General features: G+C 45.2%; 1 protein-coding gene across 1 annotated transcript; it reads left to right on the forward strand.

The window, feature by feature from the left end:
• Positions 1–4,804: 4,804 nt before the first annotated feature.
• Positions 4,805–12,276, forward strand: LOC127054515 (zinc finger and SCAN domain-containing protein 29-like). The gene is made up of 3 exons (XM_050960753.1): positions 4,805–5,702; positions 6,317–6,335; positions 12,219–12,276. Exons 1-3 carry the CDS (start codon positions 5,180–5,182, stop codon positions 12,274–12,276), a joined length of 600 nt encoding a protein of 199 aa, XP_050816710.1. The 5' UTR covers positions 4,805–5,179.
• The last annotated feature ends 6,746 nt before the right edge of the window (positions 12,277–19,022 follow it).

Consider the following 19,022-nt stretch of genomic DNA (forward strand, 5'->3'; position numbering starts at 1 on the left):
AAGCAGCGTTCCAGGGTGGTGAGCATATCCATGAATGCCACAAGCAATTTCGTGTCGTATGCATTACGCGACTCGCTATCATCGTCAGACTCCTCACTGTCACTTTGGATCCTAAGGAATAGCTCGACTGCTAAACGTGATGTGCTGGCGAGACTCGTCAGCATACTCCTCAGCAGTTCGGGCTCCATTTCCTGCAGACCAAAATGGAACACAGATCACACTGCACAGAAACCGTTGAAAGATGGCGCCAAATGTGGACGGAAACACAGGGATTGCTGGGATGTGAAGCAATCCATCACGGGGTATTGGGACAGGACCCAGAATACCTTGCATCCCCCGCCCCCTTCCCACAACCCAAGGCGCCAGAATGGGAAGAGGTGCTCTGTGGGATAGCTGTGGGATAGCTTCCCATAATGCACCGCTCCCAGCGCCACTGCAAGTGCCGCAAATGTGGCCACGACAGTGCGCTGTCAGCTGTCGGTGTGGACAGACTGCAGCGCTTTCCCTACTCAGCTGTATGAAGACAAGTTTAACTCACAGCGCTGTACAGCTGCAAATATAGCCATACCCTAAGCCAAAGCTGCCTTATTGCTTCCCATGACTCCACGCATAGCTAAAGTAAAAAAGGAACAAAACAATGAGCTTGTCTAAACACAGCTTTTTTTTTTTTTGGAGAAAGATAAAGTAGTAAAACCCCTAGTGTGGATCAAGTTATGTGTGTGTATAAAGGTGCTTATAATGCCTTAGGGCATTGACCACCTGACCAGGACAGTGATAGTGACTATGAAATGCTAAGGGAGATTAGAGAGGTTATCAAAATAAAGAACTTAATAATAGTGTGGAATTTCAATGATCCCCATATTGACTGGGTACATGTCACCTCAGGACAAAATACAGAGACAAAATTTCTCAATACTTTAAATGACTGCTTCTTGGAGCAGCTGGTACAGGAACCCACAAAGGAAGAGGCAATTCTCGATTTCATCCTGAGTGGAGCGCAGGATCTGGTCCAAGAGGTAACTGTAAGAGGACCACTTGGAAACAGTGGCTATAATATAACATTTAATATTCCTGTGGTGCGAAGAACACCTCAGTAGCCCAACACTGTGGCATTTAATTTTAGAAAGGGGAACTATGCAAAAATGAGAAGGTTAGTTAAACAGAAATTAAAAGGTACAGTGACTAGAGTGAAATCCCTGCAAGCGCATGGACACTTCAAAGACACCGTAATAGAGGCCCAACTTAAATGTATACCCCAAATTAAAAAAACACAGTAAAAGAACTAAAAAAGAGCCACCATGGCTTAACAACTATGTAAAAGAAGCAGTGAGAGATAAAAAGGCATCTTTTAAAAAGGGGAAGTCAAATCCTAGCAAGGTAAATAGAAAGGAGTATAAACACTGCCAAATTAAGTGTAAAAATGTAATAAGAAAAGCCAAAAAGGAGTTTGAAGAACAGCTAGCCCAAAACTCAAAAGGTAATAAACTGTTTTTAGTACATCAGAAGCAGGAAGTCTGCTAAACAATCAGTGGGGCCCCTGGATGACTGAGATACAAAAGGAGCACTTAAAGATGATAAAGTCATTGTGGAGAAACTAAATGAATTCTTTGCTTCAGTCTTCACTGCTGAGGATGTTAGGGAGATTCCCAAAACTGAGCCATCCTTTGTAGGTGACAAATCTGAGGAATTGTCAGAGACTGAAGTGTCATTAGAGGTGGTTTTGGAATTAATTGATAAACTTAACGGTAACAAGTCATCAGGACCAGATGGCATTCACCCAAGAAAGAACTCAGATGTGAAATTGCAGAACTATTAACTATGGTTTGGAACCTGTCCTTTAAATAAGCTTCTGTACCCAATGACTAGAAGATAGCTAATGTAACGTCCATATTTAAAAAGGGCTCTAGAGGTGATCCCGGCAATTACAGACCAGTAAGTATAATGTCAGTACTGGGCAAATCAGTTGAAACAAAATCGTAAAGAATAAAATTGTCAGATACATAGAAGAACATAAATTGTTGGGCAAAAGTCAACATGGTTTCTGTAAAGGGAAATCATGTCTTACTAATCTATTAGAATTCTTTGAAGAGGTCAACAAACATGTGGACAAGGGGGATCCAGTGGACATAGTGTACTTAGATTTCCGGAAAGCCTTTGACAAGGTCCCTCACCAAAGGCTCTTATGTAAATTAAGTTGACATGGGATAAGAGGGAAGATTCTTTCATGAACTGAGGACTGGTTAAAGGACAGGGAACAGAGAGTAAGAGTAAATGGTAAATTTTCAGAATGGAGAGGAGTAACTAATGGTGTTCCCCAAGGGTCAGTCCTAGGACCAATCCTATTCAACTTATTCATAAATGATCTGGAGAAAGGGGTAAACAGTGTAGTGGCAAAGTTTGCAGACGATACTAAACTGCTCAACATAGTTAAGACCAAAGCAGACTGTGAAGAACTTCAAAAAGATCTCACAAAACTAAGTGATTGGGCAACAAAATAGCAAATGAAATTTCATGTGGATAAATGTAAAGTAATGCTCATTGGGAAAAATAACCCCAACTATACATACAATATGATGAGGGGTAATTTAGCTACAACTAATCAGGAAAGAGATCTTGGAATCATCGTAGATAGTTCTCTGAAGACACCCACGCAGTGTGCAGGGCAGTCAAAAAACCAAACAGCATGTTAGGAATCATTAAAAAAGGGATAGAGAATAAGACGGAAAATATCTTATTGCCCTTATATAAATCCATGGTACACCAACATCCTGAGTACTGTGTACACATGTGGTCTCCTCATCTCAAAAAAAGATGTACTGGCATTAGAAAGGTTCAGAGAAGGGCAACTAAAACGATTAGGAGTTTGGAATGGGTCCCATATGAGGAGAGATTAAAGAGGCTAGGATTTTTCAGCTTAGAAAAGAGGAGACTAAGTAGTGATATGATAGAGGTATATAAAATCATGAGTGGTGTGGAGAAAGTGAACAAGGAAAAGTTATTTACTTGTTTCCATAATATAAGAACTAGGGGCCACTAAATGAAATGAATGGGCATCAGGTTTAAAACAAATAAAAGGAAGTTCTTCTTCACATAGTGCACAGTCAACATGTGGAACTCCTTGCCTGAGGAGATTGTGAAGGCTGGGACTATAAAGGGTTTAAAAGAGAACTGGATAAATTCATGGAGGTTAAATCCATTAATGGCTATTAGCCAGGATGGGTAAGGAATGGTGTCCCTAGCCTCTGTTTGTCAGAGGGTGGTGATGCACAGCAGGAGAGAGATCACTGGATCATTACCTGTTAGGTTCACTCCCTCTGGGGCACATGGCATTGGCCACTGTTAGCAGACAGGATACTGGGCTGGATGGACCGTTAGTCTGACCGAGTATGGCCATTCTTATGTTCTTTTGTTATGTAAGTACAATATTTATATTCCAATGGATTTATTTCAAAATTCTATGGTAAAAATGAGAAAGTAAGCAATATTTCAGTAATAGTGAGCTGTGACACTTCTGTATTTTTATGTCTGATTTTGTAAGCAAGTAGTTTATTTAAAACTTGTGGGTACACAAGACAAATCAGATTCCTGAAAGGGGTATAGTAGTCTGGAAAGGTTGAGAGACACTGATCCAGTCAACCTGAGTAGAATCTGTCAGACACACTGAAAAGGAAGGAAAGAGGAAGATGTTTCCTTTCATTTCCTCCTTTGGCTTGTGGCAGGAGTGGATGTAGATACATATAGGAATCTGCTTGCAGTAGAATACATTGTTTAACAGTTCAGACTATTTACGTGCAGCATGAAGTATCTTGAAGAATGCGGGCGGGGGGAGCATAGTTATATATGCATATTGGGCCAGCAGGTAGCCCAATTTACATCTGTGTAACTCCATTGACATCAGTGGGGTAACTCTTGCTTCACACTATGGTAAGTGTAGGGAAAATGAAGGCACTGTGTATATTAATGTGTGATATGCATATGAGGCCTGGTTCTTCTCTTACTTAGAGGAATATAAATCAGTAATAACTTTATGAAAGTCAGTGAGTTAAAATGTATATAACTGGAATGAAATCAGAGTCTGATCCATGGTGTACAAGGTTATTTCTGTTATCTAACAGTAAAAAAAGAATTTAAAAAAAGAAAAGCTCAGAGAAAGAACAGGGCAGTATGAAAAGTGTCAGATGGAAGCAGCCTAGGGTTGCTGTCTGCAATGGTTTCTCCTAAAGGAATACTCATATGTCCTGCTGTCATGACAATTATGTTGCAATGGAGGTGTAAATATTATCACCTCATAACACTAATGTTGAGCAGGTCCCCAAACTCTGTTTGGGACCTTTTCTTGGGTTAAGCATCCTTATCTAACTATGGTATCAGGCCTCTGGTATAATACACTACACTGCCATTTTCAGACTTTTCATAATGTAATCTGGGTTCCAAAAGCCAGGTAGCAACCATGACCAATATAGCACCTTAGATCCTGGATCCTTGCAAACACATTTGCATCCTGTAGCCACTTAACTTTTATTATGTTGAGCAGTTCCACTGATTTGCAGTGCTTGTAGGATCAAGGCCTTAGTTTTTCCTTACAGGCCTTGTAATTGCCCCTTGTTAGAAAGAATGTCCCTCAGTTTAGATGCAAATTCACTTCCATCCCCCAGGGAGTTGTTGTTTTCACAGTCCACCTTATTTACATCAGAAATGCTAAATCATGAACCCAAGGTTAGAGGAAACGTTTATGCTAAGCAAACATGTCCCCAGTCATTTTAAGGTTACTAGGATAATACTCTCTCTCTGGGGGCATGGCTACACTGGAGAGTTGCAGCGCTGGTGATGGGGTTACAGCGCTGCAACTCACTCTGTGTCCACACTTGCAAAGCACAGCCAGCACTGCAACTCCCTGGCTGCAGCGCTGGCTGTACACCTGGTCTGCCTCGGGTGTAGCGATTCCAGCGCTGGTGATGCAGTGCTGGTCATCAAGTGTGGACACCAACAGCGCTTTTATTGGCCTCCAGGGTATTAGGAGGTATCCCAGCATACCTTTTCAGCCACTCTGCTCATCGTTTCACTCTCCACTGCCCTGGGCTCAGGTGACCCGCCCTTTACATGCCCCGGGAATTTTAAAAATCCCCTTCCTGTTTGCTCAGCCAGGTGTGGAGTGCAATCAATCAATCAATCACTGACCATGCCTCCACGCCCCAAACGAGCCCCAGCATGGAACACTTCCGAGCTGCAGGACCTCATCAGTGTTTGGGGTGAGGAAGCTGTGCAGTCACAGCTGTGCTCCAGCCGTAGAAATTATGATACCTATGGCCAGATATCAAAGTCCTTGCTGCTAAGGGGCCATGAACGGGACGCGTTGCAGTGCAGGGTTAAAGTAAAGGAGCTGCGTAGTGCCTATTGCAAAGCCCGTGAGGGAAACCACCGCTCAGGAGCTGCCCCCACGACCTGCCGTTTTTACAAGGAGCTGGATGCCATACTTGGGTGTGACCCCACTGCCAATCCGAGGAGCATGATGGAGAGTTCAGAGCAGGGAGAAGTGGGGGAGGGTGTAGAGGAAGCAGAGAGTGAGGCTACTGGGGTGGAGGGAGACACCCCGGAGTCCCAGGAGGCATGCAGCCAGGAGCTCTTCTCAAGCCAGGAGGAGGCTAGCCAGTCGCAGCAGCTGGAACTTGTTGGTGAAGAGGAAGCAGAGGAGCATGTTCCTGGTAAGCAGATTTTATTTTTAGGATGGCAATGTTTTGTGAGAGGAGGGTGGGGGTTATGGCTGCCTGCATGCATGCTTAGATGTGGAATAGCCCATTGATTTGGTCTATCACGTCTCTGTAATCGGCCTCGGTAATCTCTTCAAAAGTTTCAGCCAGAGCGTGGGCAATGTGCTTGCGCAAGTTTATAGGGAGAGCCACCGTGGTCCTTGTCCCAGTCAGGCTAATTCGTCCGCAACACTGTGCCGCGAGGGGTGGGGGGACCATTGCTGCACACAGGCAAGCTGCATAGGGTCCAGGGCGGAATCCACATTGCTGTAGAAGACCCTCCCTCTCTTGCCAGGTAACACGCAGCAGTGATATATCTGGCAGTAGAAAATCCTGTTGAAAATTTAGTGATGATTGTTCAGTGCAGGTCCCCAACTATCTGCAATCTGCTTTCCCCACTGCAGCTCCCCAACTGCCTGCCCTCTGCTCTGCTTTCCCCACTGCAGCTCCCCAACTGCCTGCCCTCTGCTCTGCTTTCCCCACTGCTGCTCCCCAACTGCCTGCCCTCTGCTCTGCTTTCCCCACTGCTGCTCCCCAACTACCTGCCCTCTGCTTTCCCCAATGCACAGAAACCCCAGCCCTCTGGCAGTTCCCCTTCCCAGGTGAAGTCATGGCAGAAACACTCACCCCATTGCTAGACATGCCTATGCCTTTGCTGCCGTGGCCTCTCTGTGCTATGTTAGGTATGTGGGAATGATGCTACAAAAAGTCTACAAACTCCTTCACTGTGATAATAAACAATGTAGCCTCTGTATTAAATGTTTCTATTTATTTTTTTTTAAGTGACCTTGAATAATCCAGCACTATCACCGCCTACCCGACGGTTACAGAACTTGAGGAAAAATCCTAGAAAATCAAAAGAAGATTTGATCAAAGCAGTTATGAATCAGTATGCCAGAGACAGTAAAAGGCTGCAGGACTGGAAGAGAAAATGCATGAGTGGAGACAAACACAGAGCAGGAGAAAGGAATTGGCTACCAAGAAAAGCATAAAGCAGCTGATAAGCCTCCTGGCTCGCCAAACTGACTGTATGCAGTCTCTCGTAGCCATGCAGGCAGATCAGTACCGTGGTAACCCCCACCCCTCCCAAAGCTCTCTCTCTTGTTCCCCAGTATTTGCACAAAACACCTTTCTCCAGCAGCCTGGTTCTTACCACCCCCAGCTGCCCCCAACACCTGTATGATCACCTACCAGCCCTGATAACTACAACCCTTACCCTATGCACTCAACCCCCATCACGATGCAGCATAGTAATCCTGAAGTGCAGCAGGCATTGAACAGCAATCCAAGCAGGACATATTCATACCTCTGAATGTACAGTCCACCACCCTACCCCCCTGCCCTTTTATGTACTGTGTTTTGAATAAATGATTTCTTGGCTTATAAAACACTTTTTATTATTGAAGAAAGTGATAAATACTGTACCCCAAGGGAAAAACGGGCACAGCAAAGGCATCAAACATTATTGTTGGCTTTCAGCCTCAAATTGCTCCCTTAAGGCATCCCTAATCCTTGAAGCCCTTTGCTGGGCCTCTCTAGTAGCCCTGCTCTCTGGCTGTGCAAATTCAGCCTCTAGGCGTTGAACCTCGAAGGCCCATTCCTCACTGAATCTTTCACCCTTCCCTTCACAAATATTATGGAGGGTACAGCACGCGGATATAACAGCGGAGATGCTGCTTTCCCCCAAATCTAGCTTCCCGTAGAGACACCTCCAGCGCACCTTTAAACGGCCAAAAGCACACTCCACAGTCATTCTGCACTGGCTCAGCCTGTAGTTGAACCGGTCCTTGCTCCTGTCAAGCTTCCCTGTATACGGTTTCATGAGCCATGGCATTAAGGGGTAAGCGGGGTCTCCAAGGATCACAGTGGGCATTTCGACATCCCCTACTGTGATCTTGCGGTCTGGGAAAAAAGTCCCGGCCATCAGCTTCCTGAACAGGGCACTGTTCCGAAAGATGCATGCATCATGCACCTTTCCAGGCCATCCTGAGTAAATGTCAGTGAAACGCCCACGGTGATCCACAAGCGCTTGGAGAACCACAGAGAAATACCCCTTGCAATTAATGTACTCTGATGCCAGGTGGGGTGGTGCCAGAATAGGAATATGCGTCCCATCTATTGTGCAAAGCCATCCCCAGAGTCACAGTTCTTCTTAGCAGGGTGCGATTAATGGCCGTGCAAACTTGCATCAACACTATTCCAATGGTCGACTTTCCCACTCCAAACTGGTTCGCCACCGATCGCTAGCTGTCTGGAGTTGCCAGCTTCCAGATTGCAATAGCCACTCGCTTCTCCACTGGCAGGGCAGCTCTCCATCTCGTGTCCCTGCGCCGCAGGGTAGGGGCGAGCTCAGCATACAGTCCCATGAAAGTGGCTTTTCTCATCCAAAAGTTCTGCAGCCACTGCTCATCATCCCAGGCTTGCAGGACAATGTGATCCCACCACTCAGTGCTCGTTTCCCGAGCCCAAAGGCGGCATTCCACGGTGCTGAGCACGTCTGTTACTGCCACAAGCAATTTAGTGTCTTGCGCGTCAGGCGAATCAATATCATCATCTGACTCCTCACTGTCACTTTGGAGCTGAAGGAATAGCTCCACTGCCATGCGTGATGTGCTGGCAACATTCATCAGCAAGGTCCTCAGCAGCTCGGGCTCCATTTGTAACAGAAATCACGCTGCAGACCAATGCCGCCAAACTGCTTGGAATGTGTAGCAAAGCACCACGGGGCGTTGGAACAGGAAGCGGAAAGACCCGCACCCTTCCGTCCCCTTCCCACAAGCCACAGCGCCAAAATGGGACGAGGTGCTCTGTAGGATAGCTGCCCACAATGCACCACTCCCAGCAGCGCTGCAAATGCTGCAAATGTGGCCACACTGCAGCGCTGGTAGCTGTCAGTGTGGCCACACTGCAGCGCTGGCCCTACACAGCTGTACGAACACAGCTGTAACTCCCAGCGCTGCACAAATGTAAGTGTAGCCATACCCTGGATCTTTTCCTGCTTGTAGTTCTTACCACTTCTCTTGTCGTCTTTAGATCTTGCCTTCACATTCTTAATTCCTCAATGTTAAGACCCCTTGTCATTAATGATAGCCTTACTTGTACCTAGCCTTTTCCTTTAGGAATGCAACAGTGCAGTCAGGCAACTGTGTCAATATTCATCCCAACACTCTATTAAGGAAGACAGTCTGTGGCACATACAGTGTTCTTCCCTGAACATAACCCACTAAGAATACATATTAGTAACTCACCCAAACAGCTTCTGGATGTCACCCTTGCTCCACATAAAGGAAGTCTGCTTTTAAAAACACACACCATGTTTTGAAGAAGGATTTTTATCAGAATGTAGGCAGATAGTTCCAGTCCTTGATGGAAATGAGCAACACATCCAGTTGCCTGTGAGACACTTGCATTGTGAGTAGGGTAACCATATTTCAAAAGAAGACACTGGTGGGGTGGCTGGGGGTGGGTAGGTGAGTACAGGGAAAGGTATCTGGGGACTGTCAGACGGGATACCTGTAGGTGCAGAAGGGGTGTGTGTATCCTGGGAGAGGAGCTAGACCATGCTAGAGGGAGTATCTGTGGCAGGGGTACTCCTTGTCATGATGGCAAGGAGGCTGATACAAGCCCAGGATCCAGTGCCAGTCTTCAGTCAATGACTCCCTGCAGGACCCGCTCCAGGGGAATAAACCAATCAGCTGTGTAGGCAGGAAGTGGACCAATCGGGACTGTTTCTGAGCTGCAGTTTGTCTGCTACACAAAAACCTAGGACATTTCCTGTTATTTTTAAAATCCCCTCCCCCCCGGACAGAGAGAGGATGCTCAAAAAAAGAGGTTTTATCCAGGAAAACCTAGACATATGGTTACCCTACTCACAGAGTCCTCCCATGGTGATGCAGATGGGCCAACCTCAGGTTCCAGCCTCTAACAATGTGGCCCTGAACTTTGACTGGTAGCCTCAGGAAGCTACTGCAATATAAATAAAAACAATGTGAGACCTATCTGACTGTTGAATAGACTTCAAAGGGAAATGTTGAATGCACCATTGCCTAAATTAAATGCACCCTTTAGGAAAAATATTGTTGCTGTTTCTTCTAATATCAGTGTCCCATTCTGATACCAGAATGCCCCTCTGTTATGTGGTAGCAGATGTCCAGGTCAGGTTCCCACAGAAGAAATCAGCGACATAATCTGTATATACTCCGAAGGCACCATTTTGTATTTACATATATATGCAAGTCCTGAGATGAGACTGTCAAACAGCATGCAGGGAAATCCCTTCTTCCAGGGGATCCAATTCCCAGAGAGCAACTCTGCCTCCAGAACAGAGCTCAAGGCAGATAGTAAACACTCCTGCTGCTCATCCATTTCCCTCTCTCCCAAAGGTACCTCTACACCAAAAACCTTATACAACCGCAAGAAACCACCACATAGCATATTGTTGCAACAATCAAAACCTGCTTGCATGCTAAGAAAAATAATTTGGAAGCCTGTGTAACAGCATCATCTGGTGACATGTGCCATAACAATATCCTAGAGAACAATCCTGGAATGGCAGGGAAAAGGGTTAGAAGACACATGAAGATTTTTCTCTAAGACAGGGTTTTATTTAATATTTTGGGCTGTACTTTACTGGGCTGAGTTTGTTTCTCTTTCATATAAAAGAGACATACATGACTGCCCATGATGTTGCTTAAAAGTAAAGTCCAATCCCTTTACAAGGTTCAGGAAACAAGATTTAAAACAAAACAACCACCTATTGGGGTTAAGTTTACAAGCCAACTGAAGTTAATTTAGAAAACAATTTAGAACGATAGTCACTAGTGCAGCGATCGGCAACCTTTGGCACGTGGCCCGACAGGGTAAGCACCCTGGTGGGCCGGGCCAGTTTGTTTCCCTGCCGTGTCCTCTGGTTCGGCCAATCGCGGCTCCCACAGGCTCCAGTTGGCCTGGAGCAGCGAACCGCAGCCAGTGGGAGCTGCAATTGGCCGAACCTGTGGATGCGGCAGGTAAACAAACCGGCCCAGCCCGCCAGTGTGCTTACCCTGGTGAGCCGCGTGCCAAAGGTTGCCGATCCCTGCACTAGTGCCTGATTGAGTAACTTTTAATATAAAATCAGCACCATTCTTAACATTGAAAATTGCACCCAAGAATGTCTTTATTCTGTATTAATGGGGAGAAATAATCTAAGGAGATCTGTGTTTAACGCTCTGCATGGAGGATTCACTGTGCCACAAACCCTTTTTTAACCTGCCTTAAAGCCATTACTTTAGCCACCATTCTCCCAGTTGAGGAAAATGTGTTGAGGCTCCCTTCAGCATTGCCTTTTAGTAGTCAGAAGCAGCTGCTATTGAAATGTGAAGCAATCCCAAATTCCTACTCTTCCCACAGGGAAAAGTATGTGTCTGCCATTGGATTCTCATCCCCATTCAGACTGAGAGATGCAAAAGAGTGGGTCTGGGAATGGCACTATGGTCTCTGTCAGCATGGCATAAACACCATCACTGCCCGTACAGAACTCCTCAGATACACCACTCAATGACCAACGTTCTCCCTTTGTCACACCGCACTGGGGTGTGCTTACCAGGAAAGTAACCTGAAAGTGCAAACTCACCTCTGTTCCAGTTCCACTGTGATGTTATGGGCCAAATTCTTCCCTGAGTAAACTCCACTGATGTCAATACTGTTGTACCAAGGATGGGTTTGTTGCCAAGTGTCCGATGGTGAAGTGGCAAGAAGTGTGTGTTCATTCTTGCCACTGGCTGATTTTCAAAGGTGACTTTGAAACTTGAGACAATTTTAAAAGGGCCTGTTTTTCAGAAAGTGCTGAGTCCCACCCTCGAAAAATCCCTGTAAAGTGTATCAAGTTGGGCACCCAGAAACACTAGTCACTTTTGAAAATCTCAGCTATTGTGTTCAGATTGTTATCAAGATTATACAAGATTCCCTGGAAGCATAGCCACCGTGCTTAGTTCTTTGTTTCATGTGATGAGATAGAATCATTGCTTCCTACTTTGATAATTTTGTCACCATATGACAACAAATATTCACTACTTGACGTTGAAGAGTTGATGATATTGTGTTGTGATCCAATGATACAACTTTATTGTATCCTGACAGAAGTCACAAAACCAGTGTTTGAGTCTAAGGGCATGGCTACACTTGCAGATGTAGAGCACTTTGAGTTAAACCAGCCTTTGGAGAGCACAGTAGGGAAAGCGCTGCAGTCTGTGCACACTGCACATTTGCGGCACTTGCAGCGGCATTGGGAGTGGTGCATTATGGGCAGCTATCCCACAGAGCACCTCTTCCCATTCTGTGGCTTGTGGGAAGGGGGCGTGGGGCATTCTGAGTTCTGTTCCAACGTTCTGTGATGCATCGGTTCACGTCCCAGCAATCTCTCTGCTTTGTTCACATTTGGTGCCATCTTTCAACACTTTTTGTGCTGTGTGCTCTGTCTTCCCTTTCGATCAGTGGGAATGGATCCCGAACTGCTGATGGGTCTCGCCAGCACGTCACGTTTAGCAATTGAGTTACTCCTGAAAATCCAAACTGACAATGAGGACTCTGACAATGATATTGACTCGAGAAACACATACAACACGAGATTTCTTGTGTCATTCATAGACATGCTCACCACTCTGGAACACCGCTTTTGGGCTTGGGAAACAAGCACTGAGCGGTGGGATCACGTTGTCATGCAAGTCTGGGATGACAAGCAGTGTCTGCAAAACTTTTGGATAAGAAAAGCCACTTCCATGGGACTGTGTGCTGAGCTCACCTCCACACTGCGGCGCAAGGACACGAGATTGAGAGCTGCCATGCCAGTGGAGAAGCGGGTGGCTATTGCAGTCTGGAACCTGGCAACTCCAGACAGCTACTGATCAGTCGCTAACCAGTTTGGAGTGGGAAAGTCTACCATTGGAATCATGTTGATGCAAGTTTGCAGGGCTATTAATCACATCCTGCTCAGAAGAACCATGACTCTGGGTAATGTGCATGATATTGTGGCTGGCTTTGCACAAATGGGTTTCCCTTAACTGTGGAGGGGGCGATAGATGGGACGCATAGTCCAATTCTGGCACCAGCCCACCTAGCCTTTGAGTACATTAATCAGAAGGGGTATTTCTCTATGGTTCTCCAGGCACTTGTGGATCACCATGGGCATTTCATTGACATTAACACAGGCTGGCCCGGAAAGGTGCATGATGCACGCATCTTTTGGAACACTGGCCTGTTCAGAAAGCTGCAAGCTGGGACTTTTTCTCCCAAACCAGAAGATCACTGTAGATGAAGTCAAAATGCCCATTGTGATCTTTGGAGACCCCACTTACCCTTTAATGCTATGGCTCATGAAGCCCTACACAGGGAACCTTGAGAGCAGCAAGGAGTGCTTCAACAACAGGCTGAGCCGGTGCAGAATGACTGTGGAGTGTGCTTTTGGCTGTTTAAAGGGCCACTGGCACTCTCTATATAGGAAGCTGAACCTGGTCAATGACAGCATCCCCGCGATTATAGCCGCGTGCTGTAGCCTCCATAACATTTGTGAAGGGAAGGGTGAAAGCTTCACTCAGGCATGGACCTTGGAGGCTCAACACCTGGAGGCTGAATTTGAACAGACAACCCTAGTCTACACTACGGATTTAGGTCAAATTTAGCAGCGTTAGATCGATTTAACCCTGCACCAGTCCACACGAAGCCATTTTTGTCGACTTAAAGGGCTCTTAAAATTGATTTCTGTACTTCTCCCCAAATGTTTGAAACATTGTGTTTCAATTTCAACTATTTTTTATTTTGTATTGTATTATGGAAAAGTTTTGTTCTGACAGGGAGGTTCTGCTTTGCAAAGATGATGATGTGCCAGCACTTCATTTACAGCCTGCAAATGCTTGGTGGGTGGACCCTGGGGTTACTGCACTCAAGGACTCTATCTAGGCTTCTGTTATTTATAGTTTGGGAAATAGCTCTCCCCAAATGTGCACTAATCTATCAAAGTTTCAGGCCGGAGGAAATCTTCATGGAAATGTTCTAATTTCCAACTCTTGGCAGGCCAATTGGAGAAGCCTGCTCTCTCTCAGACTACCTATGCTGTTCACTGTTTGCACTCAGTCAGTGATGAATGAGTTCCCCTGACATCAGTGCATACTATTACCAGTCCTTTGTGTACAGGGTGACTGTGACTCCTAGGTTGCAAGACTGTAAAGAATAAGTTTAAGACAGACAAGACAAAGCTTGTTTTGAAGGATGGCACCAAAATATTTTACCTATGGCACAAAATCAGAGATTTGTATCAAAAGGTAGATTCTTTGCATGATCGAATGGTCCTTTTTATCTGTGTTTATTTGCTCCTTATTGGATACAGACTGCTGGACCTCAAATAAAGGATGTTCCTTAAAACAGGATGGGTAGTCAGCCATCATATGCTACCTCTGTGTCTTCCGCCCCTACCTACTTTCCTGTTTTCTTTTGGTAACACCTCCATTCCTGTCACTGCTGTGAGCTGACTGAACAACATGTTACAAATTAATTGGGTTGCACTGTTTCCAGTGTCTGATGGGCAAGCCCTACATTGGTGTGAATCAACAATGTCAGTACAACAATCCCCAATCAAGTTCTATTTGCATTCCTTGTAAAGTGCTAATGTTGCCTCAGTGGGATTCAATTTCCATTCTATTATTTTAACACTTTCTGAACCTGTAGTTAATATTAACTGACAGGGTGAACTGAGAATCTTGGGATTTCCTATTATGGCTAATTAAATGAAATACTAATTCATGCACGGGCAGACAGTTGGCACTAAATTGCATTGCACCACCACAATTGACTTTATTGCTGATTCTAGTTGTGATTATTTAAAATCTGTCTTGAAGAACAAGATGGCAGAGCCATGTATATTTTCCAACATACAGGTGCACACTGGAACCAGCAGGCTAGCTTTATTTCTGAAAAAAAGAATGCACAGAAACTGGCTACATGGGAGAATGTTCCTGTTAAATTTCCAGTACAACTGGGAGAAGGATTTCATATCAGCAAGTACTTCACTAATCCCCCAGCTAATACTAAATTCATTCTACTGTATGTTAATTAGGTCTCTAGTTACCTATTGTACTTTTCTGGCCTCAGGATAAACCTCATTTGGACAAAAAAAGAACAGACTTAAAATGGAATTGAATGAACCACCTGTGCAACCTAGTTCAGGCAAAGCAGAAGTCAAAGTGCAAGCCGTCATCTTCCTATCTGCACCAGTAACTCTAAAGGCTTCCTTATCAGTTTCTAAACTAAATATGCATCCATTTGTTGAAGACTAGTATTTAAACCAACAAGCTGTTGTCAGAAGAGTAACAATATAAAAGTGGTACCTTCTTGTTAAACAGATTTCTTCCTTGGGAGTATGGCTGCTTTCTTTGGTGACTAAAAGAAGATTTGATTATGTTTTATTCTTATTAGTACTGCAGAGCCAACACAGCTATGAGAGGCTGAGCTAGAGTCTACTATGACTCCTGCATTTACAAATAGAATGTCTGTACCAGTTACAAAATGTTTATCGCTGAGGACAATGACACATGAACCAGAGAGGAGAAAAACAGCTTGACTTTCAGATCCCAGACAGAGTTGGCAAGGCTGACACTTCAAAAACTTTTTAATTGTAAACTGAGCAAATTTGGTCTGAAATCAATAAGACACCATAAGTATAGAACCTCCCATTATGATTTTCACAGAGTCATTTTTCAGGGGTAGAACTGTACTTCAAACCAACCATAAACAATAATAAAAACACTTAAACACTGACAGTGTACTCAGTGCCATACAGAATATAAAGAACACCACAGTCCTTGCCCCATGGATTTTACTAAATAGACAAACAATATAAATCAGGCACAAGATGTACTAGTAACCAAAAGGTGAGTACGGGTTGTTATTTTTTTTTTCTTTTTTAAATAGGAGTCTAACAGAGCTTTTTGGTGTAGTAGATTAAGCGAATGGGCTTCAGGGAAAAAGCCCATCATCATAAAGCTCTGCTTTTATCCCACTCATATTTCTCTCTCAGCATGTTTAATCCTGATTATGATCATCCCATGTCATCCATTAAAGCAAGCTTAGCTTCCAGGACCACCATAAGGAAAGAGTAGTATTTGCTATTTTTATCAGTGGCAGGCCAAATGGAGCCCACAGAGGTCTGGATACTACTGTTGGCCACCCTTGTTTTTTCTACATAAGTGTGACCCACAGACTACAGTTCCAAGCACTTCTTATTGATCGGAGTATCCAGAAATTCAGGGATCTGTAATATCTTAACCTCATCTGTAATATGTAGGTGGTGGCTAACTATAGTTTGTTCCTTTTTATGTAAATTAGGTACATTACTGATAGTTTTTATGGCAGTGCCTAGTTCCTTGGGCTCCAGTTTACCTACTAATATTAGGTGGGATTATCAAAAGCACCTAAGTGAAGCACAAATTCTATTGAAAGATAATGAGACTTGTGCTCCTAAAGCTTTGTCTGTATATTAAAGTTATTCTGAAATGAGAGAGGAGTGAATTTAAAGTAGAATAGCTATTCCTGATTAACTCCCTGTGTGCATACTTTGTTGCAGAATAAGAGTGCCTTTTTATGGTTTAGCTTAATCTACTTTCACAAACTATTCCAGAATAACTTCATGTGTAGAGAAATCCTATGTACTTTTTGAAAATCCCACCCAACTTGGCAAAGTGCATCCCTATTGTTAACAGTTAAACAAACTTTCACAGACCCAGTCTCCAAGTTACTGAAAAGGATAACGGCTGTTGTATAATTTCAGAGTCTTTTAGATTGCTAAAAAGCACACAGCTCTAAATTTTCCCATAGATTTCTTGAGGAGTGGATTAACCTTTTGATTGTCCCTCAACTTGAGAAAAGTCACACAGATAAAAGACCTAGATTGACCATATTTTCCCAAAAGGAAAATGGGACACCACATGAGCCAGCCTGAGGCCCCACTCTCCCCATGCACGGCTGGTCCAAACCCCAGCCTCCATGTGGAGTTGTCCCAAGGCCCCCCACCGCTTGCAACCACATAGGGCCAGCTGAGCCTGAGCCACTCTCTCTCCCTGGCATAGCTGCTCTCCCACCCCCATATGTTTCTCCACACCATGCTATGGGTTGCACTCCACTTTTTTGGCAAAACTGTGCCTTTACCCAGTTTGCTCTTGCCAAATGATCATCAGTTAGCAAGAGCAAATGGGACAAATGCCCAGTTTTGCCAAAAAAGTCAGGATGGTCTGGGCAGGGCTTTTTTTTTTTTTTTTTTTTTAAAAAGGGACTGTCCAAGCCATGCAGTGAGATGAACTCCTCATCATGGTTTCAAATAACTGCTCCTTTGAACGTTAAGCAGGAAAACATCTTTTCTGATTGCTTAGGCTTTGGTTCTCTTCACAGTCTTGGGGAAGATTTTCAGAGGAACAAATGGGAGATGGGAATCCCACAGGCAGCAGGTATAATAGGCCACAAGGGGCTCTGCCTCTCCCAGCACAGCACTGGACCACAAGTTGCAGGGTTTGGTAGTAACGTTTTTGCTTTATTATGTAGTGAAGTGAGACTCACCTGTGCAGCACCTCCTGCTGGTTATCTTGGCCATTAGTTCAATTTCAGCCCAGAGCACCCTCTGCTGGCCGGTGGCTTGCCTGCCTCATGGCCCACCTAAACCCCAGTGCCCTTTACTGCAGGATTCTGTCCTTGCAGTACCTCCACTCTGGGTCTCCCATCCCAGGGGAACCCTCTAAACCCACCTTCCCTCAATGGCTACTGCCAGTCATCATCCAGCCCCTGCTCATTGGGGCACACTGCAGTCTGTAAAGGTCACTCATCATTGGCAAGGGGTTTGGACCAGCTGCCTCTGCCTAAGCCCAGGCTACAGCCTCTGCAACCCCACTACCTGTTCTGGGCTTTTCTCAAGACCTGTAGCCTGAGGAGTTGCCAGGCTGGAGCTCCTCTTGCCTTTCCCCAGCCCTGCTCTATTCCTTGTACCCTAAGCTCCGAGGCAGCCAGGTCCTTCTCTCTCCACTGCTAGAGGGAAAATCATCCAGCTTCCGGCCCACAGCCCTCTTATCAGGGCCAGCAGGGCCCTTATTGAGCTGGCCACACCTGTGGTCAGCTACTCACTCAGGGACTGTCATTCCTTTTCCCAGTTGCAGCCCTGTCCAGGGCTGCTTTTAACCCCCTGCCTACTGGAGTGGGGCAGCCGCCCTATTACATGCCCCATTCAGGTTTCTCCTCAACAGATGCTTTTCCCCAGGGCAGGTTAGGTCTGGGGAGGGGAGGCATGGCACAGCTGCAGCCAGCCCAGGACTCCTCCAGCTGGGAGAGGGGTGCTCCGTGCTTTGGCCAGCCCAGGGCTCCTCCAGCTGAGCGGGGGTGCTCAGTGCTTCAGCCAGCCCGGGGCTCCCCCACCTGAGGGGGAAAGGGGAGAGGTGTTAAACCAAACTGTCATCTCTTTGAGAGGTTTGTCCCTCATCTGGTACAGGGACAAAATGGGATGTTGTTTTGTCTGGTATTGGCCAGGGGATGCTACTCTGCCCCCACTGGCTTTTAAAGACGGTACTTCCTGTGCGGCATGATCTCACATCCACCGTCATGCTGACAGGGGTGGGCCCACATTGTTCCTGAAAGTACCAGAATGTTTGGTATTCTGGAAATGTGAGAGTGGCCACCTTGACTGTGGGGGCCTCAGGCACTAGTGAACTTCAGTCACTCCTCCTCACTCTCTGTGGAATAGAATAGTCTAGTCCAGGGGTAAGCAACCTATGGCACTATGATTTTCAGTGGCACTCACACTGCCCAGGCCGGCCACTGGTCCCGGGGGGGCTCTGCATTTTAATTTAATTTTAAATGAAGCTTCTTAAATATTTTAAAAACCTTATTTACTTTACATACAACAATAGTTTAGTTATATATTATAGACTTATAGAAGGAGACCTTCTAAAAACATTACAATGTATTACTGACACGCAAAACCTTAAATTAGAGTGAATAAATGAAGACTCGGCACACCACTTCTGAAAGGTTGCCAACCCCTGGTCTAGTCTCTTGAGGGCTGTATTTCTTTGGTCTAATTTCAGTTGTTGAGTTTAGTGTGCTGGTGCTGGGTGGTGTTGGTGGCCTATGATAAACAGGCTCAAACTAGATCTGGTGGTCCCTTTCGGCCCTAAACTTTGCCAAAGGCTATTATATCTTTGGCTGTTTATACTGATCTGGGATTGAATGCAATCTACATGTAAGGGGAGATGTTATATTGCTACTCTC

Source organism: Gopherus flavomarginatus, chromosome 6, assembly GCF_025201925.1.
Source record: "Gopherus flavomarginatus isolate rGopFla2 chromosome 6, rGopFla2.mat.asm, whole genome shotgun sequence".
NCBI lineage: Eukaryota > Metazoa > Chordata > Testudines > Testudinidae > Gopherus > Gopherus flavomarginatus.

What these genes read in the sequence shown, in the direction of transcription:
- LOC127054515 (XM_050960753.1), top strand. Translation starts at nt 5,180, where the DNA reads ATGCCTCCACGCCCCAAACGAGCCCCAGCATGGAACACTTCCGAGCTG.